This window comes from Primulina eburnea, chromosome 3, assembly GCF_022965805.1.
Source record: "Primulina eburnea isolate SZY01 chromosome 3, ASM2296580v1, whole genome shotgun sequence".
In the NCBI taxonomy this organism is placed as follows: Eukaryota; Viridiplantae; Streptophyta; class Magnoliopsida; order Lamiales; family Gesneriaceae; genus Primulina; species Primulina eburnea.
The window spans coordinates 51,605,807-51,628,273 of NC_133103.1; the positions used below are offsets into that span (position 1 = coordinate 51,605,807).

At 37.8% G+C, this 22,467-nt stretch overlaps 1 protein-coding gene and 1 non-coding gene across 2 annotated transcripts in view; one reads left to right on the forward strand and one right to left on the reverse strand.

The window, feature by feature from the left end:
- The window catches only part of LOC140827861 (serine/threonine-protein kinase ATM-like), a 53,722-nt gene extending 36,856 nt beyond the window's left edge, over nucleotides 1-16,866 (forward strand). The window contains exons 16-33 of the mRNA XM_073190727.1: nucleotides 1,852-1,928; nucleotides 2,186-2,271; nucleotides 2,748-2,819; nucleotides 3,153-3,299; nucleotides 6,357-6,403; nucleotides 6,487-6,550; nucleotides 6,634-6,708; nucleotides 6,780-6,899; nucleotides 9,014-9,135; nucleotides 9,226-9,282; nucleotides 9,408-9,536; nucleotides 10,237-10,426; nucleotides 10,524-10,622; nucleotides 10,720-10,766; nucleotides 11,104-11,262; nucleotides 11,363-11,575; nucleotides 13,984-14,053; nucleotides 16,203-16,866. Coding sequence (XP_073046828.1) covers nucleotides 1,852-1,928; nucleotides 2,186-2,271; nucleotides 2,748-2,819; nucleotides 3,153-3,299; nucleotides 6,357-6,403; nucleotides 6,487-6,550; nucleotides 6,634-6,708; nucleotides 6,780-6,899; nucleotides 9,014-9,135; nucleotides 9,226-9,274 — 859 coding nt within the window. The 3' untranslated portion in view covers nucleotides 9,275-9,282; nucleotides 9,408-9,536; nucleotides 10,237-10,426; ... (4 more) ...; nucleotides 13,984-14,053; nucleotides 16,203-16,866. The remainder of the gene's footprint in view (nucleotides 1-1,851; nucleotides 1,929-2,185; nucleotides 2,272-2,747; nucleotides 2,820-3,152; nucleotides 3,300-6,356; nucleotides 6,404-6,486; nucleotides 6,551-6,633; nucleotides 6,709-6,779; nucleotides 6,900-9,013; nucleotides 9,136-9,225; nucleotides 9,283-9,407; nucleotides 9,537-10,236; nucleotides 10,427-10,523; nucleotides 10,623-10,719; nucleotides 10,767-11,103; nucleotides 11,263-11,362; nucleotides 11,576-13,983; nucleotides 14,054-16,202) is intronic.
- A 1,323-nt stretch (nucleotides 16,867-18,189) lies between these two features.
- LOC140828737 (small nucleolar RNA R71) lies at nucleotides 18,190-18,295 on the reverse strand. The gene has a single exon (XR_012117304.1). It is a non-coding gene; the product is annotated as a small nucleolar RNA R71 (small nucleolar RNA).
- Nucleotides 18,296-22,467: the final 4,172 nt, after the last annotated feature.

Genomic DNA, 22,467 nt, shown 5'->3' on the forward strand with positions numbered 1-22,467 from the left:
GATTTGGGGCTCCTAAGGTACTTTCTCGGCTTAGAACTGGGCCGGTCTACTAAGGGAATTTCTGTATCTCAACGCAAATATGTGATGGATTTGCTCCATGAAACAGGAATGAGTGGATGTAGGCCAGTTGATACTCCAATGGACCCAAACACACGCCTGATGCCTCGAACTGAAGAAGCTGCAGCGGATAAAGGTCAATACCAGCGCCTCGTTGGGAAGTTAATCTATCTCACTCACACGCGTCCTGACATTAGTTTCGCGGTGAGCCGAGTAAGTCAGTTCTTGAGTGATCCTTCTGATGTTCACATGGAAGCAGTATATCGTATCCTTAGATACCTCAAAGCTGATCCAAGGAAAGGCCTCATGTTTACAAAGTCACCTAACAGATCTATAGAGATTTATACTGACGCTGATTGGGCCGGGTCTCCACGTGACAGAAAATCTACCTCCGGGATGTGTTCATTTGTCTGGGGCAATCTTGTTACTTGGATTACTATATAGGATTTATTGTATATGGATCAATGATCATCTGTCTGTGCTAGCCCTACAATCTGCATGGCTTTGCTTGATGTCTTACTGTTGTTGTGGCCTGTGATTATCTGTCTGTGCTAGCCCTACATTATGTGCTAATGATTTTTTATTTATATTATTTTTTTATCTTTTCAAAGTATTTAATTTAAATCGTATAAAATATTTTATATATGTTGAATTTTAAAATTTATGTCAAATACACTTTACTTCGATAAAGCGTGCGCCTCGCCTTGCGCCTTGCGCCTCAGGCCCCAAGACACCTTTGCGCTTTAGTGCGCCTTGCGCCCCAAATAACTATGCTTTAGCTCAAGGGATATGTGAAGGAATGTGGTTGGATCGTCTCCTAAAGGAGATGAAAATCTCAACATCCGGCCCCATTCATCTATTGTGTGACAACCAATCAGCCATTGCTATAGCCAAAAATCCGGTTCATCATGATAGAACAAAGCATGTCGAGATTGACAGGCACTTCATCAGTGAGAAGATTGAGAGTAATGTGATAAAATTGACCTATGTTCCCTCACGACAGCAAGTTGCCGACATTCTTACAAAGGCTTTATTTCGCCCCTCCTATACCGAGCTATTGATCAAACTTGGTCTTACAAGCATTTATCGGCTAGTTTGAGGGGGAGTGTTGTTAGTCAAACTAGCTTATATCCTATCTGTCGTATCGTTTCTTGTATCTTAGGCCGATCTTATCTTATCTTGTAGCATAGGTTGTTACTTGTAGCTTAGGTTGTTTTGGTGTTCCTATTTTTTGGGGATCTTGTTATTTCTTTTCCTTTTTGTTAGGTCTTTAGCTGTATCTTTTGTGTATTTATGTACACCTTTCGGTAGCAATAAAGTATGATTTTTTCTCCTCAAAACTTCAGAAGTGTTTCTCACTGACTTTTTTAAAATAAGAATGCAAACTGTGGGGTTGTAAAGAAGTAGATCGAATGCAATTTAGTTGAATACTTCCTTTCTTCCGGGGTCAAGTTTAAAATGCTTTTAATGTGATAAAATATTCGTGTTATCATGCAAACTTTTGTTTTAAGGGGAAAATTCTAGTTAAGTGTAGTTTTGGTGAAAATAAAACCCTTGCACAACCATTATTCAATTCACTGGCTTGAAATTGTTGTGTATGGATCCGCTACAAAAGATTTGTGTTTGAGATTAGTTTTCCACCATATTTTATTGGTGTGCCGTGTGTGATTACGTCAAAGTAACTTGCTGCATGTTCTCTCAGAATATGAACATTAATCTTTGATTCAGAGTTCAGAATGCAAGAGTATAATTTTCCTTTAGCTGTCGTAATTCTTTTCCGATGATTCTATCCAGTGTCATGATGTTGGGAAATATACTTCAATTCTGCTTTGTGCTTCATCTCATGCTACTTCTCCAGGAGAACCTCGCTGGTAAGAACCTATTATACTTCTCATTTTTGTATTCCTATAATAACTGCAAGAGTTATTTTCAAACGTGTGTATTTGATATTTCTCTCTTAATTTCATCTCTTATATCCAACCCGAAACATAACAACTCTGCTGTGTAGAAACATATATGAGGGTCTTTTCTCATCAACAACTCAAAACAGAATGACTCAACTGTGTTGAAACATGGCTATTAAAGTTCACGTTGTATCTTTCTTTTGATTTCTTTTGTTATTTCAAAGCTGTTATGGTGGTTGGAAAATATCTAAATGGTGCTCACTCTACTGTTGATATAGTCAAGAGTATGATGACCATGAGAAGCATACAGGTAGGCATCTTGTTGAGGTTCCAAATTTGTAGTTTTGGAAGTTGGAATTTCTTACTCTAATATTTATGGCCATGTTTATAGACTTGGTAATAATTTATTGATGCTTTAATAATTTCACAAAGTAGGTGGAAAGGAAAGGGTTGCCATCCCTTTATCATAAACTGCGAATAAAATAGTGTATTTGATATTTGCGTCATTCCCTGAGATGCAAAGCTTGTTATTTTGTGCTTGTTTCCCGTTGCTATATGTCATACTGGACGACTGTGTTAGTTATTCTTCCTCGTGTATCTAAGCCTGTAAATTTGTTAGTTGGAATGAAATTCTAGGGATCCAAAAAAGATTTTCCTTCATCTTAACAGCTTTTCTTTATTATAGCTTTTGAATTCAATTTGAATGGATTACATTTTAAAAGGGTGTTTTCAATTTATTGGAAGGATCCAGATTGAATCTTAAAAGTATTCGTTTTCTTGCTACAGGGTGATCTGCAAGATTTTTTGTATCTTCGGCAAAATGTGTTACCAGCCTTTTTAGCTATACTTAACTTGAAGGTACATTCCAAACTAGGTAAAGTGGCTTTGACATTTTGAAGTGATTTGATGAGATTGATCATAACTTTTAATAACCAAGGAATTTTTTTACAATCTTCAAATGATTCTCTGTGAAAATTCCAGTCTATCTGCAAAAGATATGAGCCCCATCAACATATAGATTGAGAGAGAATATATGATGGACATATTCAATTCCGTCCATCAATTTTCTAATCCCTAGTACTACATCTTTTTTTGTATCTCTTTATTTCTTTGCTTTTCTTTTATACATGTATAGGTGGTGCAGGATGTTTACATTATTTAGAATATTTGATTGACATCCTAATTACATAGGAATTCACAACACTGAATGAGCAGTTCGTTGTGCTGCTGCCGGCAGCTGCATATGCCCTTTCTACTGGTTCTACCCCTCTTCTGTATGACGCTTCAGGACTTCTGCCATTGCTCTATGCTACTGAGCCTGTGGAGGAATTGGCCAAGGTATTATTCTTGCAAAGGTGTCACATACTTATATTTTGTGCTACTTTTGAAATTTTAATAACTGATGGATTTTCACTGTCAGTTATGATCAATTTGTTGGTGAATTTGTCTAATTACTGCCAAAATGTACGATGCTGCTTCATGAAATGGAAAATCACGTTCTTGAATGCATAAAGGAAGTAGAAATTGACAAAATGCTGCTCTCAGAAGTTATCTACACATGCGCTCTCTTAGCTAATTTCATGTTCTGCTCGTATCAACAAGGTCAATCTTCACTTTCATTGATCCTTCCCATTCTCCGTTGTGGCAGTAGTCCTTTTATATGTCCCATGACTTCACTTAAAAGCTTTTGAACTGTGTTGTATGCTCGTCTGTAAACCTTTAATAACCTCCAAGTAATAGGGGCTTGAGACAAACCTGCACATGACGGTGTGACATTGTTCATTGCCTGCATGGTTGCCCATTACACTCTTGTTCTGGTTTGATTAGAAGGTCCGTATTTTCTCAATCACTTGATTGGGGATTATTGATTCTATTATTTTTTTTCTTTAGCTAACAATTTATAGGCTTTTTGTTTCAATCTGATCTTAGTCATTTGTTTCGTCAAATATAATTTTTTTGTGATAAATTTATTTACACGTTTATCTTAAGCAGTTTGCATATTTTATTATTTCCTTCATTTTTCTCAAACCACTATAAATATTTATGGATATGGTTTTCAATATTCTGTTGTATTCTCACAGTGTTTCACATTTTTTCTTTCACTCGGGATCGGAGAAATTCCTCATTTCTTTTCTAAACTGGGTGAATCGTTGTTAGGATATCTAAATCATGCCATTCAATGGCGGAGAAATATTACAATGATGGTTTGTCTGGATGTTTGGAGTGGAACTCCATAATTAATAACATTGACTCGACTGCGATTTCTTTTAAAAGTTTCACTAGCTCGCCTTTTCTTAGCAATTGCCAAGAGAAAAATATGGGAAGTTCTGGATTTTATTTTCGGATTGTTCAATCTTCTGAGAGGCTTCTGAAAGCCCTTGCAAAACTGTATGAAAGATGTTCAGAGTGCAGAAGGAATTCTCAAGCAAAGCCAGACTTCCCCGACTTATCAGACGCCCACTCCATTCATGATCCTTTGCCGCTAAATAGCAGAAAAAATTGATTTTGGATGTGGAGTTGGATATGAACGGTGGGTCTATTGATGTAGATAGGTTTGGTATTGACGGTAGTTTGACAACTGGGTCTTCCGTTTCTTTAGTGAATCAGAAATTGAATTTCCTGTCAATCATTTCAAGTTTTTTCCCAATTTTATCATTGTCGACTTGGGAAATCATGTTCAATCTTAGGGAAAAAGAGAACGGCCCACATATATCTTAGTCTCATACTTTAAGTTCCATGTTTTTCTTAGCATTTGCTTTATAGCTATCATGCACACATGTAATTTATTTCTGTTTCGTACTGTTGCATCTTCCTTTACGAAAAGGGAGTCCGAAGAGATGTGATAGTTGTGATATGTCTCTAAGCATGCTTGGATGTTTTAGTGGTAAATTATTGATGGCAAGTGGGATGTGAGTTTGAGTTGTTAGTGTCAATATTTTTGTTTCTTACTTGATTTTGCTGACTTTATACATCTCATTTTTAGCTTTTGTCAGAACAGTCTTGAGGAATGCAATTGTAAGTTAATGTTTAATTTGTACAAATTATCTAGTGTTAAAATAAAAGTTGAAGTAAAAAAGATACAATTGAAGCATAGTTAACTAGAAGTTAGGTCGCCAGAAATTAGGTTTCAGATCAACGAGGACAAACCATGTGAAGAAATTTAGTGTGCGGAATTACTTGAGAAATAGTCATATTTAAAGCTTTCTCATGCTAATACATGTCTGAAAAAATTGTTTTCTTTTTTCTAAATTAGCCTACTGACTTTCAGTGCTTGACTTCTCTCGGAGATTTGGTGACTAAAGTCTTTAATAATAGTCTCTTCGACTGGTATGATGGTGCGAAGCTTGTTAACTGCATATGCAATTTTTTATTGCTCAGACCACAACTTGCTCAGGTGATTAATCTTTATCCTCATCATGATTTTTAGTTGAGAAAATGTGAAGCTGGTTTATTTATCTTGATTTTCTTTTTCTCAGTAATTAATCTTTAGTCCCTCACTTATGTTGTCATTCTTTTATTCATTCTTATACAGTTAGTGATGGAAAAGCTATTTATGATGCTCCGAGATCATGATTATCGAGTTAGGCTTTGCCTAGCTCGTCTTTCCAGACATGGGATGGTCACTCTGAACTCTTCCAAGATGTTTGGTAATTGGCTTGAGATAGACATATTTCCAGTAGCTATGATAATTTATCAAATTTATTGCAGCTTAAGTGTTATTCTAAACGGCCATTGACATAGATCAGGTCAGGTCCATTCATAATCTTGTTTGTCTAACCACACTTTCTAATACTTGCTCTACTGATAAGTTTCTTGATGCCGTTGCACATTTTAAGATTGGACATTCCATACTCTATTTTATCCGTGGGCTAATGTTTTAGGCTTTTCTCCAGTTTGTACAAGTCTAAAGTAGCCTTGTGTGGTTTAATTAGTGTATCAATTCATTTAGGATTTGCTAATATACAATGTGGTTTCTGATATGATTACTCTTCCTTTTGCTTCTAAAATAACATCGTTCTGGAAAATGTCACTGCAGTTCAAATTTTGGGAGGAAATTGGTTAGTTCCTCTGGGGAGAAAATAGTTCGAGCCAGGAAGTTTTGTCTGCTGGTTCTCAACCTCGTCCGATTATGGAAACAATTTTCATAACTCTTATGCATCTTGAACTGCACAGTTAGAAAATAGAGTTAGAGGTACCAAAATTATTTAGTTCTTGCGAACACTATTGCCACGAATTGTCATAACTCTCATGCATCTTGTATTGCCAACTCAAAATTTTCAAACTATTCCCGCGAACCAACTTAAAATGATGATTGATGCCGCTTTTTTCAAAACTTATTCAATGAATTGTCGATAAATTACTTTTAGCGTTTTGAATTTTGAATTTTGCATACAGGCAGTTTTTATTATATCTGTTGTTGCTGCTATCGATCCCTCCCAAAGGTAAGAGTGGAAAAGTAAAGTAGACACATCTTTATGTTGCATTTGACCTCGGCTTAATTTTCCAAATATCCATCTTTGTTCAGAGAACTAGTCAGTGCTGTGCTTGACAGTTTATCTAAGGAAGCATGCTATACAAACAGGACAAAGGTGATAAATACATTTCTGGTTGATTAATTTAATTACATGATACCAACTTTACAAATTATTTTGTGCTTTCAACATTTTTGAAGTTCTTGGAGGAGCTTATGGGGTCAATTCTTTTTAATTGGGTTGCTTGTGGTGTAAGCTTAGTTGCACTTGTTGAGGTAATGTCATATTTTGCATTCGAGGTGTTTAGCATGTAAATAGAAAACAGTTAATCTGATTGGATTTGCAGGCAATAGACATTTTTACGTCGAATTTGGAACCTATGAACTTCATAAAATATTGTTGTCTGTGGCTGCTTCCGGCTTTGATCTTGCAGGAAGATGCTAACAGCTTAAAATGGGTTGCTAAGGTAGCTAGCCTTGCATTCATTTCCTCTAAGAATGTTGTAGCTTCATTTAACTTTTTGAACATTAATATTATTTTTAGATTTGTATTAAATCTTTGTCCAAGTTATTTTGGTTTAGATGTCTTCTATGTTTTCTTAATGTGGTGAGTTGTTTGATCTAATTAATGTTAAAAATGATAGTACCTCGAGTAAACAATTTTAGCATGGGGTAGTTGTATGGCGTGTTCACTCGATGTGGATTGATCTTTGCGAATTGATAATACCCATGTCAGGATCATAAGATGACATTTTTGCTATTGAATATCTTGGGCTATATATGATGGTTTTTATTATTATTCTTTTTCCCAGGTTGCTTGCCAGCCTTGTGCAGCTTTAGTTAAGAGTCACTTTGTGCATATCTTTTCTGTCTGTATGGCAATGCATTGCAGTAAGAAAGCTGGGTGGGGGAGAGGAGGGGATCAAGAGTGCTGGAAACTTCTATTTTACTTATCATTAATATCTCTGAACATGAAAGGGATGAACTCATTAAGAAGCAGAGTGAGTTTGTTATTATCAATCTCAATCTTTGTAGGATTGTCTTCAAGCAGAGTGAGTGGAAATGACTCTGAACATTTAAGGTGTTTAGCAATCTCTCTAATAAGACTATTAGAAAAACAAGGTGCACGCAAGATGGATGAAATGGATAGTCTAAGAGTAAATATGATGTTCCACCTCTTGAGATGGACACAGGAGCCGAGCCCTATGAAGAGTTGGGGACAATAGAGTGTTAAGTATGGTGGGCCTGCTAGCTATAAGATTAGTCTCCCTGAATAAATAAGCGGGAGACCGAAATTACCTTCTTGAGGAGATAACAAGAAACCCGAGACATAAATCAATAAGAGAAATATGAGTTTATTTCTTGTTTCCTTTTCAGCTCGTTTCGGTTTGTATTGATATGGATAGCCATCTTTCTCCCAAAAAATATCGATTGAGTATTTAGGGCTATTGCAGTTGGTGCAATGACGAGTGTTGGCCCTGTACTATTTTTATTGATAGCCATTGCAGAGGCTTTAGAATGATCATTTAATCTAATATTAACACCTTTGTGCTTCTCGATTGGGCTGCGAATAAGCTTCCTCTAGATTTGGCAAGGAGAGGAAGCCAAAGCCCTCGTCACTAACTCGATGTAGATTGTGATCAAGACCACAAAATATATATAGATCCGATACTTAGCGATACATTTCCTTAGTTTCTCAATATCCTATGGACATTTCATATCATTTAGCCTACAGTAACCAAGTTGCAAGAATTTTGAGTCCAACTCACTACGTTACTCCACAGGAGGGCGATCTCTTTGGTGTTTTGGAATGTTTGCGTCATTGGCTTTTAGACTCGAGAAGAATTTGACACATCCAGATAGTTCTTGATTCTATTCCAAACTTCTTTAGCCGCCACACTACGCAAATAGGCCATCAGCCTTCTATCATGGAATTGATGAGCAATGACTTGGCCTTAGCATCTTTAGCCTCCCATTCCTCATAGCTTGGGCCGTTCTATGCGATGCAACCTTCGTCATTGTGATGCATCCCAATTTCTTCTGCCTGCAATATGCATCTCTATAATTTGAGACCAAATATGATAATTAGCATTATCCAAATAGATCAAATTTGTTGGAAACAAAATTTCATGACAGTTGCTATGAATTGCTTTTTGCCATCAAGAGTGTTCGCATTTGCTTTTCCAGACATGATGTAAGAACTAGATGAAAGATTAAGAAAGACATCACTCTAATTCAGCCGAAAAGAAAGAACAATTGCGGTTTCTACTCTCTATACCAATACGAATTGATAAATGGTTGAATGATCTTCATATATACTAGGGAAACCTATACATAATATACATAACCTATTCTGTAACAGTAAACTATACAATCAATAGAATCACTCATGCAATTAATATTTTGATTGTCAGACATCAAAGCCTATCTAAAAAGAAAATTTATCGATACAAAATATCGGACGGCTAATTTTCTTATTCTAATACATCAAATTCTATTTAAAATGAAAATATGATAATGCAAAACATTGTGCGAGCTATACACGCTTACTGATTTGTTATGTTCTTCACTTTGTATGCAGGTTTCTATTGTGAACCATACATTATCTCTAGCTTCCAGCTCCTCTGACTGTCCACTTCCGTTCTTTTCTAAAGATAAAATTGCATGTGTAATTCAAACTATTGTGGATGGCTTCTTGGATAGGTTCAATACCTTCTGTTAGTTGTCTATAATTTTTTCCGTGTTTCTTCTAAAAGTTTGAGTGTTCTATTATTGATTGCTTTATTCTTGCAGTGAGGAGCACTCTAAAAGTTTCGAACTTGTTGACAAGGACCGGACATAGTATTTATGGTGATTCTTCAAAACTTATATTTCAAGCTGTTTTTTCGTTATTATATTATCCTTTCCGGTAATTTTGTGTTGTGTATTTATTGTTGAATGCATATTTTTAAAATAAATGATACCTTATTTTGTAGTTTATTGTTGATCTACATTACAAGATCGCTGATGCGGCTCATCATTGGCATAAATGCAACCATTTGACTGGGCATTGAGGTGCTCGTCAATTTGCTTGGCCATAGAGCTGTAATTCCTAGTACTTTTAAGTGAGTATTGCTCACACATCTTACACCCATGACTTGGTGATATAAATATTAGGAATTACTCTACTCCATTATTTTGCTGTTTGGGAGGCATATAAATATGTAACATTTTTATCGAAATTTTTTGTTTATGTTGAGTCGTATATACCATGATATGTTTGTCGATACAAAGAACATTTTATCATATTTTTCTGAATACAATTTTAAGATTAATGGAGTCTTAATGGTCGTTTATAACTTAGCTCTGTTGATTGCAATTTTCAGTGTGTTATGTGGTCTTGAGTATGATATTCTTCACTTGTAAAAGAGTTTTTTTAAATACTTGGAGGAGTTTCTTTAGAATAGAGTCAGAGTACCAATTGACTTTAATTTGGATACTAGTTGAACTCTCAAGGGGCTTCTTATATCATGTGATCTTGCAATGGTTGGTGTTAATTTTCTGTTACTTTTCTGAACAGTTACCTTCTCGATTTGATTGGTCAATTCATTGGTTGCGACTGGTTACTTGATCAATGTTGTATAATTTCTACGCTGTTCAATATATCAAGAGATTACCCATCAAGGGAGACTATCAGAGTGCTTGGTGAACAACTTCAGGCAACAACATATTTTAATCTCTTTTGTTCATTTAATGTTTTATATTTATGCTGATAATGTTTTATGATTTATGCTGACTTAGTTGTTTACTTGTTTCACTTGATAGTTTTTAGTGTCAAAGTTGGTCACGTGTTGCATCCCTTGTGGATCTAATAAGAAGCTATCCGTAACTACATCATCCCGAGCTGTATTACTTCTCCAACAACTTACCATTGGTGCTGATTCATCTATGGTCGAATACATAAAAGTATGATCTATGTATCCTTGATGGCAATGATGGATTTCAGAATATACACGTAAAATTTTAATGCTGTAAACTATTTCTTTACCACAATCACTTTCACAGCTTTTAATTGCAATTGCTCATTATTGTTGGTCAATATCTTCAATCAGGAACTAGTGGCATTCCCTGAATTTGATATGTTTAATGAAATACGAGACTTCCACCAGAAAATACGTCAAACCTACTCACCGAGGGTTCACTTACTGAATGTAAGCAAGTGCTACCTGCCTCATGTTTATTGCCACTGGACCATGTGTTCTTCATTCATATCTTATTTTGTTATAAGAGTGTTTTTAATCGTTACAGTTTGTAAAGAGACCTCACTATATCCCTCCAAGATTACTTCTTTGCAGGTATGTCCTTTACTCTCCCAGTTCACATTTTTTTGTTTCATATTATTTCTACTGCTGAAACAATATGGTGAAATATGGTATAAACACAACATCTTATTTCTCTTTTATTTTGTTCTGTAAATGTAATATTTCTTTGGCTTAAACAATTTAGTGAAGAGTATAATTGACACAACTTCTTTGTCACAGTGAGTGCGGTTGGTTTTTTTTTCCTTAATTACATGTTTAAGATTTTTAAAGTGGTAGCGTCGTTCTTTTGCTTCATTAGAGGATGTTTAGGAGAGAAATTAACTACTTCTATCTAGAGATAGTTAAAAAATCTTATCAATTATTCTTGCAGTTTGAAAGCATTCCATAAAAATATGGGTCTAGTGGGATATTTCTTGGAGATCAAAATGATTTCAAAGACGCATATTGGCATTCGGAAAATGAAATTTTTCATGTGCGGCTTAGATAACACAAATGATCTTAGTGCAATGGTTTCTGTTTCATATCCAAGGTAACCGTAGCTTTGCATTTTTGATCTTCTTAGGAACATTTCTCAAATTCATGAAATATGCTTTCGAGTACCTTTTATTATGCTTCAGTTATGATTATAGATTGGAATTGGTGATCCTCATCGTGTTGTATTCCATCTTCCTGGTGATTATTCAGTACCTGTGTTTGGAATAGCTATTCGCATGGCAGAGACTAACATCCATGCAGATACGGGCATCTCGGAAGAAGCTCTTCTAGTCCTTATGAGGCTTCTAAAGAAGCATCTGATGGATGATTCTGTTGAGATAATTGACATGGCATCCCAAGCATTAAGCGTGAGTCTATATGACTGCTGTTATTCATTCTTTGTTTTGAAGTTTGATGTATATGATGTCATTTTTCCTGTGATTTAAGTTTCATTATAGAAAAGATATCTATTGAAGTTTCTAGGACGAGAGATGAACAAATATGTATGAAGAAAACAGTAACTAAAATAGGTTACAAATAATTATGCATATCTTAATTTATTCTACTCGCTCAGATTCTGGACTTCTGCTAATTTTTTATATATAAAATTTACGATAACACCCCTCAAGTTGGTGCATAGACATTGATCATGCACAAATGTTTATAGGTAGGCTTTGTAAGTTCTTTGGCCAAAACACCTGTTCTTTGTTGAGTTGTTGGCATGACTGACAAGCATATAGTTCAAATTTCATTTTTCTCCTTTATAAAGTGAAGATCTTTGTGCTTTGTCTTATCATGTTGAATTGGGTTATGGACAATACTTATTGCTGCTTTGTTGGCACAGTATAATCTCAAAGGCTTTCTATTATTCTTTGGAACTTTTCGAGGACTCTTTTTAACCAAAGAACTTCAAAGACTCTTTGGGCAGTAACATTGAATTCAGCCTTTGCACGACATCTAATGACATCACTCTCCTAATTCCACCATGTCACTGAATTACCCAAACAAAGGTGTTATATCCCGAGGTAGATCTTCTGTTAGTGATAGATCTAGTCCAATTTGCTAGCAAAACTGGGTAAGGACACTCACCAATGTCCTCAAAAGCTTCGCTCCGTGACCACCATCCCAGAACTCTTCAATAGATCTAATATGTATTTACACTGAGAAACAACAATTTCTTGTTTTGCAATTTCCATTCCCATAAAGTATCTCAATGCCCCCAATTCCTTAATTTTAAATACATTTGCGAAGTTCTTTTTAGTTTTACATCTACATCTCATGTAAAAATAATGTCATCAACTTATAAAATTAACACTGGAATTTTGCCATTTTGTACAATAAGTCCGTCCTGGCTGATATCCGTGCTACTCTACAGACCGAGTGAATTTTTCAGACGAAGCTCTTGGATACTATATAAGCCTATATAGAGTTTTTTCTAGTTTGAACGCATTAGTTTACTTTTTCTTCTTGATCGCCATTAAGAGATACATTCTTTACATGAAGTTGTTGAAGAGGCCAATCCAAGTTAGCTGCCATTAGCAAAAAGACAAACACCGTGGTAAGTTTTACATTTGGTGCAAAGGACTCAAAGTGATCTACACCATGAGTTTGTGTGAAACCTTTGACTACAAGTCACTCCTCATATCTCTCCAATGAACGGCGATAGTCGTGTGTTATCGTGAAAATCCATTTACAATTAAATGTTGTTTTCACTTGGTAGTGTGACTGAATCTTTCAACTTTGGAATTTTAAGAGCTTCACATACGTTTTTTAGATTTTCTGCATTGGACACTTTTGAAGTGAAAACAATAAAAAAAGAAATCTTTTCATAAGAAACAAATTTCAATAAAGGATGTTTTGTACATGAATTGGTAGCTTGTCAATGAATCATTAGGCTCTGAATAATTGAAGGAGACTAGGGATCACTTGATAGGTTCTAACAGTTGATTTGATTTGGGTTCAGAGTAATGACTGTGTGACGGAGGAGAGTCCTTGGATTCTTTGAAGATGATAAGTCGTACTTTTGGAGAAAGAAGAAAAAGCCTTGGGGGCACATAGCAGTGCAGAAGCATTTTTTACAACACTTACACAAGGAATCTGTAAATTAATTTTCTCTCCTAAGAATTGATCGAGGTCATAATGTGTTTTTTAATAATGTTTATCGAAACTGATCAAGGTCCTAACATGATCGAAGCATACGAGAATTGATCGATCCACAATCGGATGAATACAATTAAACAAGAGTTATTCTCTAGAATGTATCAAGAGTTTATCCTCCAGAACTTATCTTTCTTCATAAACTCCTCATCAAGTGGTTTGTGGGATAGAGCTTTGGAAGAATTGAGATTGGTTTGGGTGGTGCCGAGATCAACACAAGATTTATTTACTACGGATCTTGGACATCTTCTTGGCAAGAGGGCAAAATTATTTGGAGAGTGGTGTGGTACATGACATATGTTGGTCTGTGTGCTTTGAGGGGAATATAAGACTTCTTGACAACATTGAAGAGGCCAGTGAAGAGATTTATTAAGAGATTGGACTTTTGTGTATTGTTGAGATGATCAGAGTCTTGTTTAGTTTTTTGTCGTGAGTGGATCAGTAGTCTGCTTATGTTAATAAAAAGCTTTTGTATTTAATAAAATATCGTGTCTCATTAAAAAATTAATCTTTTTTCATAAACTCAATATGATTGTGTTCATTGAGGCTTTGTGTTTGTTTGATTTCTAGTTGTTAAGGGACTTGTCCAGAACTTGAATTTTAGTGTTATTTGCTCAAGGTTTCTTTCAACTGAAAATGGTCAACGGGCTTTGATGCAACTGGATTCCTACGAGAGGTCTCTTATTGAGGTAAGAATGTATTTCAGATTTTCCATTATATTTTATGCTCTATATTTATGATTTATGTGCTCTTTTTCCTATGACTTTGTCTTTTGAGGGCATTTGGGTTCACGACCCTAGTCAAATTTGAATTTAAAAATAAATTGCCACCTTCCGATCAAATACTTGTGACCCCAACTTTGGGACAATGCACTCGATGAAAAAGATCATTTTTTAAAATCTTATTTGACCAGGACAATTAAGAAAAAATGTTTTTATTAAATAATATTTTTAATTATTTAATAAATGATGTTAATAAGGGTGATTTTCGAAAATGGTCCTTGTTAAGGTATTTTTACGCGATGAATCATATTTTAAACCGGTATTCAGTTTTTAGCAAAATAGAGGATTTTTTTAGGGTTCAGACAATATTTTAAAAAACGTACCTAAACGAAAAATTTTGCGATGGCGTTTTTGTGCTTATTGGGCCTACTTTAAGTGGTATTGGACCCAAACTCTTCACCTCTTAATTATTTTATTGTGGTCTCATCATACAACTTTTTTATATCAAACCCTACCCCAAAATCCTATCCCCTCAACCCATTACATTCGACTGCCCCTCACCTCGTCCAGCAGCTCCCCACTCGAGCTGCCACCTTCAAGGAAAAATCGTTAGAGTTGTGATCTCGTCCCTCCGGTGTTCGTCCCTCGTGTTTTTTGTGCGAATCTTCTAGTGCTTAGATGCAAAGGCATGCCCGATTCCCTTATTCTCTCATCGATCACACTATATTATGTATGTTGAATTGTATTTGCATGATATATTATGCATCGGTTTTGCTTAGCTTTAATGCGAAAACGTTGGACATTCTTGCATATTTCTCACGCCTTGATCTTGATTTGTAAGGGACTGCCATGGCTTGAGAGATAGGGGCGATCTACAGTAGGTATACCATGAATTCAGATTGGAAATGTCGAGCAGAACCCGTCCTGCAGGTGGCCGATTGCATCTCGTCGTTCTAAGGCTTGGGACGGTTAGGTTGTGCGAAGTAGGCGAGGGAAGCATGCATGGGCTCAGTCGGGCTGTGGTTCAGACCTTGGTGAGTTCGTGTCGGGGCTTGGAATGGTCCGTGAGCCGCTGGACGCATGTCTTGGGTGGTATCATGTGTTATGTAGCAAGCTAGATTATGGTTTGAGGTGTTCGAGCGATCCATCGTGCAGAGACTGTAGGCATGAGTTTGGTCCATCTAGGAGGGGGGCTCTTGGTTCGGTCTTGGTCTTAGAATAGTCGGCTAGGAGCTGGTCCAAGGGAGTTTGGTCTAGGGTCGAGAAATCGGGAGCTAGGTGCACTATGGTTTGATTGTTATTGCGTGTAGAAAATTCCAGCAGCTGGTCGCGGGCTTTCGTGGGTCTGAAATAAGTGGTTTAAGGGCTTGTCATGTGGGTTAAGTCATGGTTTAAATTTGGGAAAGTTTGGTTAAGTTTCGGGTTGATTCGGGTTAAAACCGGGACCCTGGTCCAAATTTTAAAACGAACAGTTACGGGACGAGCTCGAGGTTACGTGTAGGAAATGATTATAAATATGTTTTGAGGTGTTTTAAGGAGTTTGGTTGGCTTCGGTTCGGGTCGAAATTTTGAGGTCCGGGGGTAAAATGTTCAATTAGGGGGTTTCCAGAGGAAAAATGACCAGTTTGGTTGGATTCGAGTAGAAATTTTGAGGTCCGGGGATAAAATGGTCAAATAGGGTTTCCAGGGGCAAAATGGTCATTTGCACCCGGGTCGAGTTAGCGGTTATGGCAGCTCCCTGATCACAAATTGACATGTTTTGAATGTATATGTTATAACGAACATGACTTTTTATGGAAATACGAAAAATACGTTGCATGCTTGATTTTAAGGAAATTTACGCATATGCATGATTTTTATAAATGATGAATACAATGACATGTTTTTGAAGGAAGGGAGTTGGTTGTGACTCATACGAACACAAACATTTAAGACCAAGGCTCAGGGGATGGTAATAATGTCGATGATATCTGATAGGTGGTGTTTTTACATGTTTATTCTGTCAGTTTTAGTTGTGTTTTCGTTGGGCATGCATGCTTTTCATTTGTTTTTTTGTTCATTTTATAGTAAGTATTTGCATTGTGTCGTGTCTCACTAGTGCGTGATGAATTTGCAGGAAAATGATCGGAGAACGAAAATCAGAGCCGAAAGTGTAAGGCTAGAGAATTTGGACAGAACAAGCGGCGCCCGAGCGGTACATTTCTACCGCCCGGGCGCGAGAAGTGAATAGCTGAAGGAAACTTACAGAACATGTGGCGCTCGGGCGGTACTTTTCTACCGCCCGGGCGCGAGAAGGTGCATCTGAGACAGAACTATCGGCGCTCGAGCGGTATATTTCTACCGCCCGAGCGCGAATGCCGCACCAGCCGAGGGAACTTACAGAGAGTGTGGCGCTCGAGCGGTACTTTTCTACCGCCTGAGCGCCGCTTATTTTTGGAAAATTCTGGACGCGATTTTCTTACCTTATTTTGGATGGGGGTTGCTATGAAAAGGAGATTGGTCGACTTTTGAGGGGATTCAAACATATTTTCGAGAGAAGGAGGAGTTTTGGGAGAGCTTTTGCACTTGGATTGAAGATTCGACGATTCCGGGCTTTGTTCTTCGCAGATTCCGTCACGCCTAGTATTTCTAGTTTATTTTCCTTTGTTTAAACATTGTTTTGCTTATTTTAACTATGAATTCTAGTAGCTAACTTTTATATTTGTTGGGATAAAAGGGGATCCTACCCCAAACTTTTAGTTGTTAGTTTATATTTCGATTTGTGATTTATTCTTGATTGTTCTACGATTTTCATTGTGTCGTTGAGCGTAGCTAACTTTAACGACTATTTTATATCGCGAGTGAGTTCGAGAGAATAACTTGTGATAGGAGCGAGTAGTATAATTCGCGGATCTACAATTTGCATAGATATATGAAATTGGATACGTGCCGATAGTCATAGTCCTTAGGGTCGAAAACTAGGGGATTTCATCAATCGAAATGCGATTCATTCTTGATAAATAATTAAAGATATTTAATTACTTCATTGAGTGAATTAGTTTGGCATAGCTCGAGAGAGTGTGTTCAATTGAATAGGAAATCCTGTCGGAAGCGTAGAACACAATCGAACAAATTAATTAATTAAAAGGGGTAGGTGAACCAGAATTCCCAACAAATTCTTTTATCAGTTGAAATTTAATCAATCGATTTAGCATTCTTGTTTCATCATTTAATCTTTGAACTTGTTTATTTAAATTTTCCTGCATTTTATTAGTCATAAAGCAATCAAACCAATTTCGTCGCTAAAGTTTGAATAACTGAAATAATAATTGTTAAACACAGTCCTCAGTGGAACGATACTCGTATTCATATACACTATATTATTACTTGACATCGTGCACTTGCGATTACATTTTGAGCATACAAAATCATATTTTATTGGGTATTTTACTGTGCAAGTTTTGCTCGATCAAGATTTTGGCGCCGTTGCCGGGGACTGTTAATTTACAATTATATTTTTAGTTATTTTCTTTAGTGTATTTTATTTTTATTGAACTAACACTCCATATCTTATTTCAGATATCTCTTTCGGTGCATGCCAAAGTCACTTGACTTGGAGCTTGAGTGTGACCCTGAAATTGAAAGGACTTTCCGCAGGCGAAGACAACAGCAAAGACTCAAGGAACTGATGGAGAGGCACGAACAAGAGCAGGAGGCGATGCGCCAAAACGAGAGACAAATTGAGATGCCACGCCGGATTCCTATGTTAGAGTATGCCCAGCCTTCTTTGGATGGTGCACGCCCCAGCATTGTGAGGCCGATTGTGCGAGCAAACCAATTCGAGATCAAACCAGCCATTATTCAGATGATTCAGAACACCGTCCAATTTGGAGGAACTGCTGTGGACGATCCAAACACACACATCGCGGATTTTCTTGAGATTTGCGATACTTTTAAATTTAACGGAGTTTCTGATGATGCTGTTAGACTGCGTTTATTTCCCTTCTCTTTGCGTGATAAAGCTAAAGCTTGGTTGAATTGTTTACCTGTAGGCTCAATCACTACATGGGAGGACATGGCGAAGGCGTTTCTTATCAAATACTTTCCTCCATCGAAGACCATGAAGCTGCGGGCAGACATCACAACATTTGCTCAATTCGATCAAGAATCTTTATATGAGGCATGGGAACGCTTCAAGGACCTACTATGAAGATGCCCACATCATGAGCTACCACTTGGGTTAGTTGTTCAAACTTTCTATTACGGTTTGCTTACTCCTAACCGTACTATGATAGATGTTGCTGCGTGTGGGAACCTGTTGAGGAAGACTGCGGAAGAAGGATATGAGTTGTTGGAGGAGATGGCTGCTAGCAGTTATCATCCCCAATCTGACAGAAACAACCAGCGGAGAAGTGTAGGAGTTCACCAGGTAACTGAGTTTTCTGCTATTACTGCGCAACTTGATGCTTTAAACAGGAAACTTGATAGCTTGAATGTGGGTGGCACGGCGATGCGCCTTCAAGAGATATTCTGTGAAAAGTGTGGAGGGGAACACTATGTGAAAGACTGTCAAGATGGAAATCCCTTCTATGTGCAAGATGAGGCACCGGTGAATCAAGTGGGAGTCCAAAACCGCCCAAGGAATGACCCTTACTCGAACACATATAATCCTGGGTGGAGGCAACATCCCAACTTCTCATGGGGCGGTCAAAACAGTCATAATAGGCCGCAAGGAGGACAACAATATGGGAAACAACCGATGTATAGATCCGATCCTCCTAGAGAAGAAAAGTCCAACTTGGAACAAATGATGACTAAGTTTATCTCATCCACTGAAACTCGACTCCAAAACCAAGATGCATCAATAAAGGGGCTCGAGAATCAAATCGGACAGTTGGCCAAGATGATAGCAAGTCGAGAGCCGGGCACCTTGCCAAGCAACACCGAAACTAATCCAAAAGAGCAAGTGAAGGCCATTGAGTTGAGGAGTGGAAAGATTTTGGAGCCTAGAGAGAAGGAGAAACGCCAAGTACCGGATGAGCAGGCTGAGGCGTCAAAAGGTAAGTCACCTAACTTTACACCAGCACCCACAGCACATCCTAAGATTGTTATTCCTCCGTCTTTTCCTGCAGCATTAAAAAAGGCAAAACTAGATGCACAATTCGGTAAGTTTTTAGAGGTATTTAAAAAATTGCACATTAATATCCCTTTTGCCGATGCTTTAATGCAAATGCCTAGTTATGCCAAATTCTTGAAGGACATCTTAGCTAACAAGCGAAAAATGGAGGATCACATGACAGTGAACTTGACTGAGAGTTGCTCTGCTTTGGTGCAAAACAAAATCCCACCGAAGCTAAAAGACCCAGGGAGCTTTTCTATCCCTTGCATGATTGGTGATGTTGTTTTTCGTAAAGCGTTGTGTGATCTTGGTGCAAGTATTAATCTGATGCCCTTATCTGTTTTCAGGAAACTCGGATTAGGAGAGCCTAAGCCGACGAGGATGTCTTTACAACTGGCTGACAGGTCTGTCAAGTACCCCCGCGGAGTGATTGAGGATGTGCTAGTGAAAGTGGACAAGTTTATCTTTCCTGCGGACTTCGTGGTGCTTGACATGGAGGAGGATGAGGAGATGCCTCTGATTTTGGGTAGACCGTTCCTTGCGACTGGCAAGGCACTGATTGATGTGCAAGATGGGAAGTTGCGATTGAGAGTGGGCGACGAAGAGATTACTTTTGATGTTTTTGATGCACTTAAGCACACACTGCATTCTGATAGTTGTTTTCGAATTGATGCTTTTGACTCTCTTGCGTCTAACTATGTGCAGGATGCTCTTAGGGACCCTTTGGAAGCCACGATCGATACTGAAGTGGGAGAAGAAGAATTGGATGAGGAAAGAGCTGAAATTGTGGCACACTTTAATGCCAACCAACCATGGAGAAGGCCAATGAGGATGCGACTGGAGGATCTAGGAGAACGAAGAGATTTGACTCCTCAAAGGTCAAGCATCGAGGATCCCCCAACACTTGAGCTGAAGCCGTTGCCTCCACACCTCAAGTACGTGTACCTAGGTGAGGATAACACTTTACCTGTCATTATTTTTGCTGCTTTGACAGATGTGATGGAGGACAAGCTGTTGGAAGTTTTGAAAGCGCACAAGGGTGCATTTGCATGGAAGGTGGCGGATATCAAAGGGATCAATCCATCAGTCTGCATGCATAAGATCTTGATGGAAGAGAAGTACTCACCTCTTGTGCAACCTCAGCGAAGATTGAATCCTAAGATGCAAGAGGTAGTGAAAGCTGAAACGATTAAGCTTCTCGATGCAGGTATTATCTATCCTATATCTGATAGTGCATGGGTAAGTCCTGTTCAATGTGTGCCAAAGAAAGGTGGGATTACTGTTATCACAAATGAAAATAATGAATTGATACCCACTAGGACAGTTACGGGATGGCGTGTGTGCATTGACTATAGGAAACTAAATGATGCCACCCGTAAAGACCACTTTCCCCTTCCCTTCATTGATCAAATGCTTGAGAGGTTAGCGGGTCATGAGTTTTATTGCTTTTTGGATGGGTATTCGGGGTACAACCAAATTATGATTGCGCCGGAGGACCAAGAGAAAACCACTTTCACTTGTCCTTACGGCACTTTTGCTTTTCGCCGCATGCCGTTTGGTCTTTGTAATGCCCCTGCCACATTTCAACGTTGCATGACTGCTATATTCCATGATATGATAGAAACTTTTTTTGAGATATTTATGGATGACTTCTCGATATTTGGCTCTTCTTTTGATAATTGCTTGCAGAATCTGACGGTGGTGTTGAAGAGATGCGAGGAGACGCAATTGGTACTTAATTGGGAAAAATGCCACTTTATGGTACAAGAGGGAATTGTCCTAGGGCACAAGGTTTCGGGGGACGGAATAGAGGTGGACAAGGCAAAAGTTGAAGTTATTAAGAACTTACCACCTCCGGCGTCCATAAAGGGAGTTAGAAGTTTTCTAGGCCACGCCGGTTTTTACCGGCGTTTTATCAAAGATTTTTCTAAAGTTGCCAAACCTCTATCTTCCTTACTTATGAAAGATGTGCCATTTGACTTTAATTCTGATTGTTTGCAGGCATACGAGAAGTTGAAGGAGCGCTTGGTGACGGCTCCTGTCTTGGTAGCACCGGATTGGGAACTGCCCTTCGAGATCATGTGCGATGCTAGCGATACTGCGGTAGGTGCTGTCCTCGGACAAAGACAAAACAAGGTATTTCACACCATATACTATGCAAGTAGGACTCTAGATGAAGCACAATTGAATTATGCCACCACCGAAAAAGAGTTACTTGCAGTAGTGTTTGCACTTGACAAGTTTCATGCTTATCTTGTTTTGTCGAAAGTAATTGTGTTTACTGATCACTCTGCCCTTAAATATTTACTTGTAAAGAAAGATGCAAAGCCACGCTTACTTCGGTGGATTTTATTATTGCAAGAATTTGATTTGGAAATAAAAGATAAGAAGGGTGTTGAAAATGTGGTTGCAGATCATTTGTCTAGATTAGAATTTATCAGTAATGATTGTGTGACTGATGCAATTAATGATTGGTTTCCGGATGAGCAGTTGTTTGAGGTGAAAAATTGTCCATGGTATGCAAATTTTGCGAATTTTCTTGTTACAGGCTCACCTCCTCCAAATCTAACATTTCACCAAAGAAAGAAATTCTTTTCGGACGTGAAATATTATTTTTGGGAGGAACCTTTCTTGTTCAAAATTTGTGCAGATGCCATGATAAGACGGTGTGTTGCGGAGGAAGAGTTTGATCAAATTCTCAACCATTGCCATGACCGTGAGGTAGGTGGTCACTTCGGATCAACAAGGACGGCATCCAAGGTACTTGAATGTGGTTTTTATTGGCCAACTCTTTTCAAAGATGCTCGTTCTTATGTGCTACATTGTGATAAATGCCAGCGATCAGGTAACATCTCTAACCGTCACGAAATGCCTTTAAATAATATCATCGAGTGTGAGATTTTTGATGTGTGGGGGATAGACTTTATGGGACCGTTTCCTAGTTCTTTCACGAAAAAATACATTTTGGTTGCGGTGGATTATGTGTCTAAGTGGGTAGAGGCGGAAGCATATGCCACTAATGATGCTCAAGTGGTCCTAAAATTTTTAAAGAAAAACATTTTTAACCGATTTGGAACACCACGAGCAATCATTAGTGATAGTGGCACTCATTTTTGCAACAAACTCTTTGAAAAACTTTTGAGCAAATATGGTGTCACACATAAAATCTCTACCCCTTATCACCCACAGACGAGTGGTCAAGTGGAAGTGTCGAATCGTGAGATTAAGCGAATTTTGGAGAAAGTAGTAGGTGTCAGTAGGAAAGATTGGTCGGTGAGGTTAG